Source organism: Saccopteryx leptura, chromosome 6 (assembly GCF_036850995.1).
Source record: "Saccopteryx leptura isolate mSacLep1 chromosome 6, mSacLep1_pri_phased_curated, whole genome shotgun sequence".
Taxonomy (NCBI): domain Eukaryota; kingdom Metazoa; phylum Chordata; class Mammalia; order Chiroptera; family Emballonuridae; genus Saccopteryx; species Saccopteryx leptura.
In genome coordinates this window covers 194,529,556-194,542,825 of record NC_089508.1, presented here as the reverse complement: position 1 = coordinate 194,542,825, position 13,270 = coordinate 194,529,556, and the positions used below count along the sequence as shown (strand labels likewise).

General features: G+C 58.0%; 1 protein-coding gene across 6 annotated transcripts in view; it reads right to left on the bottom strand.

The window, feature by feature from the left end:
* Nucleotides 1-12,933, bottom strand: part of IQCE (IQ motif containing E) — a 40,208-nt gene extending 27,275 nt beyond the window's left edge. For 4 of the 6 annotated variants that reach the window (XM_066344310.1, XM_066344312.1, XM_066344313.1 and 1 more), the window contains exons 1-6: nucleotides 12,780-12,933; nucleotides 11,297-11,344; nucleotides 5,848-5,893; nucleotides 4,174-4,302; nucleotides 3,394-3,528; nucleotides 2,473-2,543 (exon numbers count right to left, since the gene is read on the bottom strand). In XM_066344310.1, the coding sequence (XP_066200407.1) occupies nucleotides 2,473-2,543; nucleotides 3,394-3,528; nucleotides 4,174-4,302; nucleotides 5,848-5,893; nucleotides 11,297-11,344; nucleotides 12,780-12,815 (465 nt within the window). In that variant the 5' untranslated portion in view covers nucleotides 12,816-12,933. Of the gene's footprint in view, nucleotides 1-2,472; nucleotides 2,544-3,393; nucleotides 3,529-4,173; nucleotides 4,303-5,822; nucleotides 5,894-11,296; nucleotides 11,345-12,779 lie in introns of those variants that run through there. The other 2 variants (XM_066344315.1, XM_066344316.1) reach the window with 2 other exon arrangements.
* Nucleotides 12,934-13,270: the final 337 nt, after the last annotated feature.

Here is a 13,270-nt window from a genome sequence, read left to right as displayed (position 1 = left end):
AAGAGGTAAGCGGCGGGGGTGACTGGGTGAGGGAGGGCACAGGGACCTCTCTGTACTATCTCTGCAGCTTCCCGGGAACCTATGATGTCGGAAGCCGATCGACTGCTGGCTGACAAGGTCACAGCAGGAGAAGATCCACACCCACAACTGCTGGCTGACAAAGTCACAGCAGAGAAGACCAACGGCTGCTGGTTGACAAAGTCACCGCAGAGAAGACCAATGGCTGCTGGTTGACAAAGTCACCGCAGAGAAGACCAATGGCTGCTGGTTGACAAAGTCACCACAGAGAAAAGGCACGATACTTCCCCCTTTGACCTTTTGAATTAATTTGGCCTTATATCCCCCCGTTTCTGGGTCTGTGCTATCATTGATGGTACCGTGCTTTCCCTGTAGATTCGTAGTAATTTCTTTGGAAATGAGACAGAGGGTATGAGTTCCACAGAAAAGCCTGTAAGCCCCTTTGCCTGGGCTCATAGACATAAGAGGCTGGCTATGATATCCCTCATAAAGGGTTAAGTTTGTAGAAAAATTCCTTCTTATTAATCATGTTAGAAAAAATAGATTGTGACTTATGAATAGGTAGGAAACAGTAACTATACACAGAAGCACCTTCCAGCCTTCACTTAATTCATTACTTTACCTCCCTAGCCTTTTCATGTGGTAGAGTAGAGAAACTTTCCTTTCTTCTTGCATACCTGACCTGCAGGTGGTGGAACACTCTGAGAAAAATAAAGTTAGAACTTAACTAGTGTATGAATATAGTAGATAAATAAAATTTGACTAAACAAAAGGACATTAGGTAAGGTAGAGTTATTAATCAGTACTGACCTTTCAGAAGTTTGTACCAATGTTGTTATTGTTGCTCAAGTTATTGTATAATTGTACTTTGAATGACTTACCACCTGATTTATAGCTTATAGAAATGAGTTAACTGTTACCTAGAAATATGTAACCATAGTGAAACAAAAACAATTATTAATCAATGTATTCTGAATACCATGTGATTGTAACTTAGTGTATGTGTATAAAAATAAAGCTAGACCAGCATTTGGCAGAGATGCCTGGCAGTGAATGCTAAAGAGAAAAAGGAATCCGGCTCTCTCACTCGATTCGTGCCGACACCGTCTCTTCTTGTGGGACCCCTGGATTCCCCCAGGGGTTGGACTCCGGCACTATGACAATTTCAGAACAAGTTTTTCACCAAGGCCGACGTGGGCTGCTCTCTCACTGTACGCTGGGCACCGTGCAGAAGCACTTCCTTGGGTTATTTTACTGAATTCACAATGACAACCCTATGACATGGAACTATCATCACCCCCATTTTTCAATGGGAAACTGAGGCATCACTTTAGAAAAACCCCTCTTGACGCTCAGGACCCAGAGCCACAGCGTCTACTGAGAACGCAGCTGTCTTCTCCGAGCGCAGGAGCTTGCGCTGTTTCCAGCTGGAAGCCCAGGATGGAGGTGTGAATGGAGTCAGTACAGTTTTACCCAGAGCCTTCCCAGGGCGTTTACTGCGACAAACACTCTGTTTGGGGACCCACAGAGTTTATTTCTTACGGCCTCCAAACCACAATAACAATCTTCTCTACAGGGCCCCTAATAGTCGTCCCACATTTGTTTAAAATCTCTGGGGACGGGAGTGTGCGGATTCAGTGGGCAGCATGTTCACTGCGAGGCAGCCCCTGTGGACGGGCATCCCTCTGGGCCGACAGAGAAGTGTGACTTGCACAGAGGTGCCCAGCCCGGTGCCCCTCAGGTGCCATGGCTGCCCGCCTCCTCGTTACACTCTGGGCGTGCTGGCTGCCAACACCCTGCTTAGCCTCCGGTACAGAGACTGACCATGGTCCCAGCCAGTCTATGGGACGGACTAACATAATGGAAGAGAATGGACCCTGGTCATTTCTGCAGGGGTGCAATTATATGTGTGGCTATTAAAGACCGGTGTGGTAACGGTGGTGATGAAGATGATGAGGGTGGTGATCAATCTCCGTGCGATTTACACTCTAGGGACGGGGAGACAGCGTGGGAGGAAAATAACCTGGATGGAAATCCTGGTCCTGCTCCTGGTTAACCTGGGACAGACCACGAATGTCTCTGAGTCTCAAGGTCATCGCCTCATAATAGGTGTAACCTATGTCACAGAGCTCGTAGAGGTCAGCTGAGACAGGGCACGTGAAATGTCCCAGAATACTGAAGAAATACACAAACAGGAGGCTGTGGGCACGAGGCCACCGAATGACCGTAGGGGTCCTAACGCACAGGGACTCAGACGGCGCCCTCGCCCTCCCCGGCGTTCGCAGAGAAGCAGAGTGCAAGTACTGGGCCTTCCTTCGCCAGGGTCCGCAGCCCGGGTGCAAACCCAACGTCAGCCTAACGTGGCTCTGTCCCGGCACAGACCCGGACTGTCCCGTCCACTGGTGGGAAGGCTGTCGCTGCTTAACATCAACAAAGAACGGACAGAAACAGTACCTTCTTCAACCCGATGATCTCCTCATACATGTCTTCCTTCTCTCTGTAGACAGGGGTCCCTGGGACGTGACCTGGAGGAAGACACACAAGCCTCTTAGAAGACCTGAAAAAGAGAAAAAATTCTTGGCTATATCTTAAGAAAAATCTGGGAGTTGATAAGATTATCCTTAAAAAAAAAAAAAAGGCAGAAATATTTCAGTTTTTTTAGACTGATTAGGTCCTGTCCCCAGAAGGAAGCAGAAAACGGCGGTGATGTGGCGGGAAGAGTGAGAGAACGCAGGACGGGAACGCTAGACGTGAACGCAGCCTGAATGTCCATCTCCCCTCCCCCGCCTTGGGAAGTGGCATCCCTAAGGTGGACAGTGACAACAGACGGGAACGCGGCCGGGCCCGCAGACGGGAACGCAGCCGGGCCCGCAGACGGGAACGCAAGACGGGAACGCGGCCGGGCCCGCAGGCGGGAACGCGGCCGGGGCCACAGGCGGGAACGTGGCCGGGGCCACAGGCAGGAGCGGCCGGGGCGCAGGGCGGGTCAGAGCGCGGGGAGTCAAGGATGAACGATGTGTTTCGATTTTAAACAGCAAACAAAAGACAAACAATGCTCCCAGAAGATGACGCCCACTCCGATGCCCAAACTGTGCACTTGGGTTCCCTGACACTAACACATCAGGACTCGAAGGTATTTGAGCTTAAACTACAACTCTTAGCATCAACAAGACTCCATGTTTAGGGAGGCAGGGACAAGGGAGGCCTGGGATGATGGCACTGTCCACCTTGTCACTGTCCACCTTAGGGATGCCACTTCCCGGGGCGGGGGAGGGGAGATGGACATTCAGGGTCTCTGTCCTCTGGACACTCGTACAGGAAGCCCCAGATCTCACCCCAATCTGCGGTCACGCCTGTCGCCCGCCCCACACTCACCGTTGCTGGCAGAACGCCGGAGGTTGGACCTCTTCATCCTCAGCGCCTCCGCCAGGTAGTCGGGAGAGCTGCTGGGGGCGTGGGGGCAGGCGCGCTCCAGGGGGAGGGCTGACTTCGGGGGTTGGGTCAGACTTCCTGCTTGGAAGGTGCGTATGGGTTTAATACGGCCGGTACGAGCAAAGTACCATGGAGGCTTTGCCTGTAATAATCAATCTTCCTGGCGTGAAGAAAGCATGTCCATCGGGAGGCTGCGGCAGTCAGCGGTGACCAAGTGTTACAACAGCTGGCTCTCGGAAACAAGGAGAGCCCTGATGTCCACCTCGGCCGCTCCCGTGGGCAAGGGTTCCCGTCACGGCCAGTTTCCAGCTGCCAGCGTGCTGTCCACCAGCTCACAAAATTCCCAGCAACCTAACAGCTCTGCAAACCAGGGGCGCTGGCTCCACACGGCGCCACCAGCAGGGCCAACGTTAGACGCAGAGGGACGGTCACACACGCAAACCCCCAGAAACCAGGCTCATGGGCCACGTAAGAGCTAGGAGGCCCAACGTCCTCCAGACAGGGGTTTCCAACCGCAGCAGGGTGGGCAGCTCTTTCGCGGGCCGGCACAAAAGTTTTGGCTGACTGGCAGTGGTCCGCAGATGCGTGGTTGAAAACCACTGTTCAAGAAGATTCATAAAAATCTTCCCAACAAGTCTGATTAAAAACGAACTCAAACTGCCGCCCGCAATGTCTGCCGCCCCCCTCTTGAGCCGGGAAGGTCTCTCTGGGGGACCCGCGTACCTTGCTTTGAGCTGCCCGGCCACAGCTTCCGGGGGGCTGAGGGCATTCTGCTATCGAGGGGCACGCTCGCTGTGGTCCGCAGAGATTGCCAGGACGTCACTTTTCTCGGTTTAGAGTGATACGGCGACTCTGAAAGCCAGTAATGGTTTTAGAGGGGCAAACTACCCAAGCCCCCTCAACCCATGTGCTTTAGGACAAAAATGGTAAGACAAAATATTCACAAGGGCACAACAACTCTTGATAAAACCATTCTGACAAAAACAAAAAGCATGATTATATGTAAACATTCTTATGTTTGTTCAAATTTTGTTATAAAGAAATAACATAATGGGAAGTTTATTTAAAAATATGAATACGTAGCACCTGACCAGTAGGGGTGCAGTGGACAGAGCATTGACTGGAACACTGAGGACCCAGGTTTGAAACCCCGAGGTTGCCAGCTTGAGCATGGGGGTCACCGACTTGAGCGTGGGGTCATTGACATGACCCCATGGTCACTGGCTTGAGCCCTAAGGTCGCTGGTTTGAGCAAAGGGTCACTGGCTTGGCTTGAGCCCCTGGTCAAGGCACGTATAAGAAGCAATCAAGCCTGACCTGTGGTGGCGCAGTGGATATACCGTCGACCTGGAAATGCTGAGGTCGCCGGTTCGAAACCCTGGGCTTGCCTAGTCAAGGCACATATGGGAGTTGATGCTTCCAGCTCCTCCCCCCTTCTCCCTCTCTCTGTCTCTCTCTCCTCTCTGTCTCTCTCTCCTTTCTAAAAATGAATAAATAAAATAAATAAAAAAAAAGAAGCAATCAATGAATAACTAAAGTGATGCAACTCCAAGTTGATGCTTCTCATCTCTCATCTCTCTCCCTTCCTGTCTCTGTCTCAACAAATATATATATATGTATATATATATATAGCTGAGTCATAATTCTACCAATATTACAATACTTAATTCCCCATTCAACTTTTTCCAGATACACATATATTTTTACATAGTTGCCAACATAGTAAATGCAACTTTGTATATTTTATACTTAAACGTGTAACTATTTTTTCACATTGCTAGGTACTGTACTAAGTAACAACATTTTAGAACTTACTACTAAACCATCTAGAGGAAATAAAAACAATGATACCTTTCCAGGGTGTTTTTGAGTTTGTCATCAAAACAAGGGAAAGGTTTAAAAAATATTTTTTAGTCAGGGATTTCATCTCTTTAATTTTGTAAAATATAACAAATTTATGTAAAAACTATGTATTTATAAAACATGACTATATTTCTTTCTTTTTTTTTAAATGAGAGGAGGGGAGAGAGACAGACTCTTGCACGCACCCCGATCGGGATCCACTGGACACCCCCCCCCCCCAGTCTGGGGCTGATGCTCAAATCAATTGAGCCACTGGCTCACTGGCTGTGGGACAGGAAGAGGGAGAAGGGGGAGAGGGAGGGGAACAGAAGCAGATGGTCGCTTCTCATGTGTGCCCTGATCTGGGATCAATCTCGAAATGTGTCCACAGGCCGGGCCAACGTTCTATCCACTGAAGCTAACTGCCAGGGCCTAAGTTTTCAAAGAACAAAACATTCTGGGTCTTTCTCCCAGAACAGCAGGAAGGCACAACCTCTAAAAACCATTTTCTGAGTGAGACTGGAGACTCACAGGATGGGCGCCTGGTCCTACTCACTCGGTGCTGTGGGAGGAGTCTTGTGGGAACTGTTCCTCTTTGCTTTCTGAAAGAAGAAACGAAGAACAGTGTGTTGAGCCTCCTCAGGCAGCCCCGGCCCCAGGCACAAAGCACTGGAGGGTCAGAGCGGTGGCGAGTGTGGGAACAACCAGGGAGAAGACTGACTCAGCAGGGGCCACGCAGGCTCCGAGGAAAGCAAGGAACATGGGGCCCACTGTGCACCAGGCTGAGCGGAGTTCCCCAGGGTCCTGGTGGCACTAGTCACTAGTCACAGCGCAGACGACACGGGGTCCACCATGCACCAGGCTGAGCGGGGTTCCCCAGGGTCCTGGTGACACTAGTCACAGCGCAGACGACACGGGGCCCACCGTGCGCCAGGCTGAGCGGGTTCCCCAGGGTCCTGGTGACACTAGTCACTAGTCACAGCGCAGACGACACGGGGCCCACCGTGCACCAGGCTGAGCGGGGTTCCCCAGGGTCCTGGTGGCTCTAGTCACAGTGCAGACGACACGGGGCCCACCGTGCACCAGGCTGAGCGGGGTTCCCCAGAGTCCTGGTGACACTAGTCACAGCGCAGACGACACGGGGCCCACCGTGCACCAGGCTGAGCGGGTTCCCCAGGGTCCTGGTGGCACTAGTCACTAGTCACAGCGCAGACGACACGGGGCCCACTGTGCACCAGGCTGAGCGGGGTTCCCCAGGGTCCTGGTGGCACTAGTCACTAGTCACAGCGCAGACGACACAGGGCCCACCGTGCACCAGGCTGAGCGGGTTCCCCAGGGTCCTGGTGGCTCTAGTCACAGCGCAGACGACACGGGGTCCACCGTGCACCAGGCTGAGCGGGTTCCCCAGGGTCCTGGTGGCTCTAGTCACTAGTCACAGCGCAGACGACACGGGGCCCACCGTGCACCAGGCTGAGCGGGTTCCCCAGAGTCCTGGTGACACTAATCACTAGTCACAGCGCAGACGACACGGGGCCCACCGTGCGCCAGGCTGAGCGGGGTTCCCCAGAGTCCTGGTGGCTCTAGTCACTAGTCACAGCGCAGACGACACGGGGCCCACCGTGCACCAGGCTGAGCGGGGTTCCCCAGAGTCCTGGTGGCTCTAGTCACTAGTCACAGCGCAGACGACACGGGGCCCACCGTGCACCAGGCTGAGCGGGTTCCCCAGGGTCCTGGTGACAATAGTCACTAGTCACAGCGCAGACGACACGGGGCCCACCGTGCGCCAGGCTGAGCGGGGTTCCCCAGAGTCCTGGTGGCTCTAGTCACTAGTCACAGCGCAGACGACACGGGGTCCACCGTGCACCAGGCTGAGCGGGTTCCCCAGAGTCCTGGTGGCTCTAGTCACTAGTCACAGCGCAGACGACACGGGGCCCACCGTGCACCAGGCTGAGCGGGGTTCCCCAGAGTCTTGGTGACAATAGTCACTAGTCACAGCGCAGACGACACGGGGCCCACCGTGCACCAGGCTGAGCGGGGTTCCCCAGAGTCCTGGTGGCTCTAGTCACTAGTCACAGCGCAGACGACACGGGGCCCACCGTGCACCAGGCTGAGCGGGTTCCCCAGGGTCCTGGTGACAATAGTCACTAGTCACAGCGCAGACGACACGGGGCCCACCGTGCGCCAGGCTGAGCGGGGTTCCCCAGAGTCCTGGTGGCTCTAGTCACTAGTCACAGCGCAGACGACACGGGGCCCACCGTGCGCCAGGCTGAGCGGGTTCCCCAGGGTCCTGGTGGCTCTAGTCACTAGTCACAGTGCAGACGACATGGGGCCCACCGTGCACCAGGCTGAGCGGGGTTCCCCAGAGTCCTGGTGGCTCTAGTCACTAGTCACAGCGCAGACGACACGGGGCCCACCGTGCGCCAGGCTGAGCGGGTTCCCCAGGGTCCTGGTGGCTCTAGTCACTAGTCACAGCGCAGACGACACGGGGCCCACCGTGCGCCAGGCTGAGCGGGTTCCCCAGAGTCCTGGTGGCACTAGTCACTAGTCACAGCGCAGACGACACGGGGCCCACCATGCACCAGGCTGAGCGGGTTCCCCAGAGTCCTGGTGGCTCTAGTCACTAGTCACAGCGCAGACGACACGGGGCCCACCGTGCGCCAGGCTGAGCGGGTTCCCCAGGGTCCTGGTGGCTCTAGTCACTAGTCACAGCGCAGACGACACGGGGCCCACCGTGCGCCAGGCTGAGCGGGTTCCCCAGAGTCCTGGTGACACTAGTCACTAGTCACAGCGCAGACGACACGGGGTCCACCGTGCACCAGGCTGAGCGGGTTCCCCAGAGTCCTGGTGGCTCTAGTCACTAGTCACAGCGCAGACGACACGGGGCCCACCGTGCGCCAGGATGAGCGGGGTTCCCCAGGGTCCTGGTGGCTCTAGTCACAGCGCAGACGACACGGGGCCCACCGTGCACCAGGCTGAGCGGGGTTCCCCAGGGTCCTGGTGGCTCTAGTCACAGCGCAGACGACACGGGGCCCACCGTGCACCAGGCTGAGCGGGGTTCCCCAGAGTCCTGGTGGCTCTAGTCACTAGTCACAGCGCAGACGACACGGGGCCCACCGTGCACCAAGCTGAGCGGGGTTCCCCAGGGTCCTGGTGACACTAGTCACTAGTCACAGCGCAGACGACACGGGGCCCACCGTGCGCCAGGCTGAGCGGGGTTCCCCAGGGTCCTGGTGACACTAGTCACTAGTCACAGCGCAGACGACACGGGGCCCACCGTGCGCCAGGCTGAGCGGGGTTCCCCAGGGTCCTGGTGACACTAGTCACTAGTCACAGCGCAGACGACACGGGGCCCACCGTGCACCAAGCTGAGCGGGGTTCCCCAGGGTCCTGGTGACACTAGTCACTAGTCACAGCGCAGACGACACGGGGCCCACCGTGCGCCAGGCTGAGCGGGGTTCCCCAGGGTCCTGGTGACACTAGTCACTAGTCACAGCGCAGACGACACGGGGTCCACCGTGCACCAGGCTGAGCGGGTTCCCCAGAGTCCTGGTGGCTCTAGTCACTAGTCACAGCGCAGACGACACGGGGCCCACCGTGCACCAGGCTGAGCGGGGTTCCCCAGGGTCCTGGTGGCTCTAGTCACTAGTCACAGCGCAGACGACACGGGGTCCACCGTGCACCAGGCTGAGCGGGTTCCCCAGAGTCCTGGTGGCTCTAGTCACTAGTCACAGCGCAGACGACACGGGGCCCACCGTGCACCAGGCTGAGCGGGGTTCCCCAGAGTCCTGGTGGCTCTAGTCACAGCGCAGACGACACGGGGCCCACCGTGCGCCAGGATGAGCGGGGTTCCCCAGAGTCCTGGTGGCTCTAGTCACTAGTCACAGCGCAGACGACACGGGGCCACCGTGCGCCAGGATGAGCGGGGTTCCCCAGGGTCCTGGTGACACTAGTCACTAGTCACAGCGCAGACGACACGGGGCCCACTGTGCACCAGGCTGAGCGGGGTTCCCCAGGGTCCTGGTGGCTCTAGTCACTAGTCACAGCGCAGACGACACGGGGTCCACCGTGCACCAGGCTGAGCGGGGTTCCCCAGAGTCCTGGTGGCTCTAGTCACTAGTCACAGCGCAGACGACACGGGGCCCACCGTGCACCAGGCTGAGCGGGGTTCCCCAGAGTCCTGGTGGCTCTAGTCACTAGTCACAGCGCAGACGACACGGGGCCCACCGTGCACCAGGCTGAGCGGGGTTCCCCAGAGTCCTGGTGGCTCTAGTCACTAGTCACAGCGCAGACGACACGGGGCCCACCGTGCACCAGGCTGAGCGGGGTTCCCCAGGGTCCTGGTGGCACTAGTCACTAGTCACAGCGCAGACGACACGGGGCCCACCGTGCGCCAGGCTGAGCGGGGTTCCCCAGGGTCCTGGTGGCACTAGTCACTAGTCACAGCGCAGACGACACGGGGCCCACCGTGCACCAGGCTGAGCGGGTTCCCCAGAGTCCTGGTGACACTAATCACTAGTCACAGCGCAGACGACACGGGGCCCACCGTGCGCCAGGCTGAGCGGGGTTCCCCAGAGTCCTGGTGACACTAGTCACTAGTCACAGCGCAGACGACACGGGGCCCACCGTGCACCAGGCTGAGCGGGGTTCCCCAGAGTCTTGGTGACAATAGTCACTAGTCACAGCGCAGACGACACGGGGCCCACCGTGCACCAGGCTTAGCGGGGTTCCCCAGAGTCCTGGTGGCTCTAGTCACAGCGCAGACGACACGGGGCCCACCGTGCGCCAGGCTGAGCGGGGTTCCCCAGGGTCCTGGTGGCACTAGTCACTAGTCACAGCGCAGACGACACGGGGCCCACTGTGCACCAGGCTGAGCGGGTTCCCCAGAGTCCTGGTGGCACTAGTCACAGTGCAGACCCGGAGGGTGTGGGACCCTCAATCCGGACTGAAGACACTGTGGTGGTGCACCCGCCCACCCCCTTGTCCTCAGGCCTGGAGGGCAGGGGTGGAACTGGCCCCAAGGGGGGACTCAGCCCGCTGAAGCCCCATGAACAGGGCGAGGAGGGCAGGGCCGGCGGAGGAGCGGGCCTGTTCAGAGGACTGTCCGGGGGTAAGAAGGATGCCCAAGGCAGAGCTGGCCCCGCTGACGGGGAGGTCCCTCCTCGAGGTCCTGTGGGCAGGGAATGACACGCCCTCCCGCTGTTTCCTCATCTGCTTCACCCCAGACGGACCCCTCTCCTGGGCTTCCAGCAGAGGCACTGATCTTTCCCTAACAAACTGGATTTCACCCAGACACCTTGGGCCCATGCCCTCACCAGGGCGGAGGGACAATTCCTATCCCTGCAGTCCTCACGCCACACGATGGACCGTGAAGCTGCCCCGAGCCCACAGAGCTGGGGACAGTGGAGGTTTGCACGTATCAGACACGCTTGATGGGCTGTAGTTTGGCTGGAATTCTCCCAGCTGGAAGGCGGCTTCCTTCTCTATTAGCACAGTTAGCAGGCCTCACTTTCCAAATATACCCCAAGGGTCAAGAAGTGGCCGAAGGGTGGCTTTGGACCCCAGACCTGCCCAACCTGCTGCCTGCGCTTCTTCGGGCCAGCACCCGCCTGGGGACCTGTACCAGCCAGGAGGTCACTGTGCAGCTGCAGAAAGCGTCCTTTCTCCCACAGCTGCTCTGTCCACCTCACCCTGAGCCCTGCTTCCTCCCTTTATGTGTCAGAGTTCGGGGGGGGGGGGGGAGAAGGTGAGCCTAAACCTCATGCCGGATAGGAACTTGTCATCTGTACTCTGCTCAGGACTGATTTCTAGATAAAAGCTTTAAAATTATCATCCCAGTTATGTTGGAAGACTTGTCACTTTTCAAATGCCGAGTAGCACCTGGAATTTGTATTCTGGGTCCAAACAGAGCCGTGGCAGGGAGCACGCTGCTGCACATGCGTGAGGTACCGTGTGGGAGGGAAATCTCTTGCCCTGGGGACACCCGGTGGCCTCCCAGCCACACTCACCGTCTCAGAGTCGGAGTCAAAGGTAATCACAGATAGACTGTCATCTCCCTGCAGAATGAGAGGCAAACACTGAAACTTCGAGACACCTGCTTGGCTCCTAACAGTCTCTCTCTCTCTCTCTCTCTCTCTCTCTCTCTCTCTCTCTCTCTCTCTCACACACACACACACACACACACACACAGTAATAGCCCATCCACACTGCTGAGGCAGAAATCCAGAAACCCCGACCCGGAGTAAACTCGGAACATTGGCAGCAGGCCGCTCAGGTGTGTCAGAAGACGGGTGGGGACACTACAAAGACTCCTCCCCTCGGGCTGCTCTGGTCTGTCATCATCACAACCTAAGAAGCTACTTTTCAAAGAGGAAGGAGCAGCACTGAGGCTGTACAGACAATGAGCAGGCCTTCCAGATGGGGCAGGAGCCTGTGCCTTGAAGGACAAGCAGGAAACTTCAGCTGCTCCCAGGGGCCAGCGGCACGGGAGCCCTCCCCGGGGTGAGCTCCGCTGAGCACTGCCAAAGGGAGCAAGGTTCCCTTTGCCTGGAACCTTCCAGAAGCTTCCCGCTGGTCCCTGAATAAAATTCAGACTTCTTTTCTGCATGGTCTGCGAGGCTCTCTGTGGTCAGGCCCGTCCACGCCCTCTCTCCTGACGACAGACCCCAGTGACTTTCAAGGCCCTGGAGCACGCTGCAGCTTCCCAGCTTCCCGCCCCGGGAGCTTTGCACTGGCTGGTCCCTCTGCTCCAGATCTTCCAGCACTTGGGGGAATTGCCCAGAGCAACTGTTCCTGACACCCAATCTAAGCAGCCCTTCCAACCCACCTCTGTCCACAAGACCCCTCGCATTTTCCGCTTTGGGACATGGCTCAGTGATCTGTTGATCGCCTCGTTCTCCCCCTGCTGGAATGCAGCTAATCCGCAGACATCCATCCAGCAGGGAAGCCCCGGCGACAGAAACACTGGGTAGAGGGAGGGCTGAGCGACGGCCCTTCTCCCAGCTCCTCCGGGAAGCCTTCTCTGATCAGTGCTGGTCAGGGCCCTGTTCCTGAGCCTTGAGTTCCCTCCCTCACACCCGCGATGGCTCCGCTACTGGACCCAGTCCCTTGCCTCGCCCGGGAGACACCGGGTGGGCGGGCATTGATTTACAGTCACCCGGCGGGCCGCGATCGATGGCACCGCACACACCTGGCCTCGCAGGCGCCGAAGCGAGAGCGCTGCGTCCAGGAGGGCTTCCTGGAAGCGGCGGCCTGGGCCAGGGCGGGCGGGGTCCAGAGGCGCTGAAGGCTGGGTGAGCGGCGCCGAGATCCGGCCAGCCGCACGCACGCACGCGGACGGGGGCCGGAGGTCCGCTCTTATGCGGTAACAATCCTGGCAGCTGTCACCGGCGGCCGCCGGCCATCCGCCCCATCCTCCGGCCCGCGCCCCGGCCGGCAGACCCTGCGAGCTGGAGGAAGCAAGGAGGCCCGCCCGCGCGCCCACACGCTTACCGTCTCCGAGGCCAGATCCCCGGTGCCCAGCGACATGGTGGCGATGCTGCGGGCGCCGCGGTCCGGTCCGGTCCGGTTCTAGGGCTCCGCGGGCCGCCTGGCGGCCTGCAGCCTCTGGGCCCGCCCCCGCGCCCGCTGCGACCCCGCTGCCATGGCAACCGCGCCGGCCCGCGGAGCCCCGGATGTGGCTCGCCAGGCCGACCTGCGCATGCGCGTGCGCGTGCGCCGCAACACTCGCGGGCCGACCGGTCGCCCTCCCGGCGGCGTGGGGCGGAGAGAAGCCCGTTGAGCTGAACAGGTAGCCGCCGGCGCTGAACAAATTTGCAGGCTGCATCCGCGTCCTTCCTCTACAGGCTCCGACTAAGTATTTATTAGGACACGACTAAGTATTTATTAGGTTCACGCTGAAAGGCGCAGGGGCTGGTGCCCTGGCACAGGCAGGCTGCCAGCTCTGAACGTCTGGAGACGTTCAGAAAATCCTCCTCCTTGAC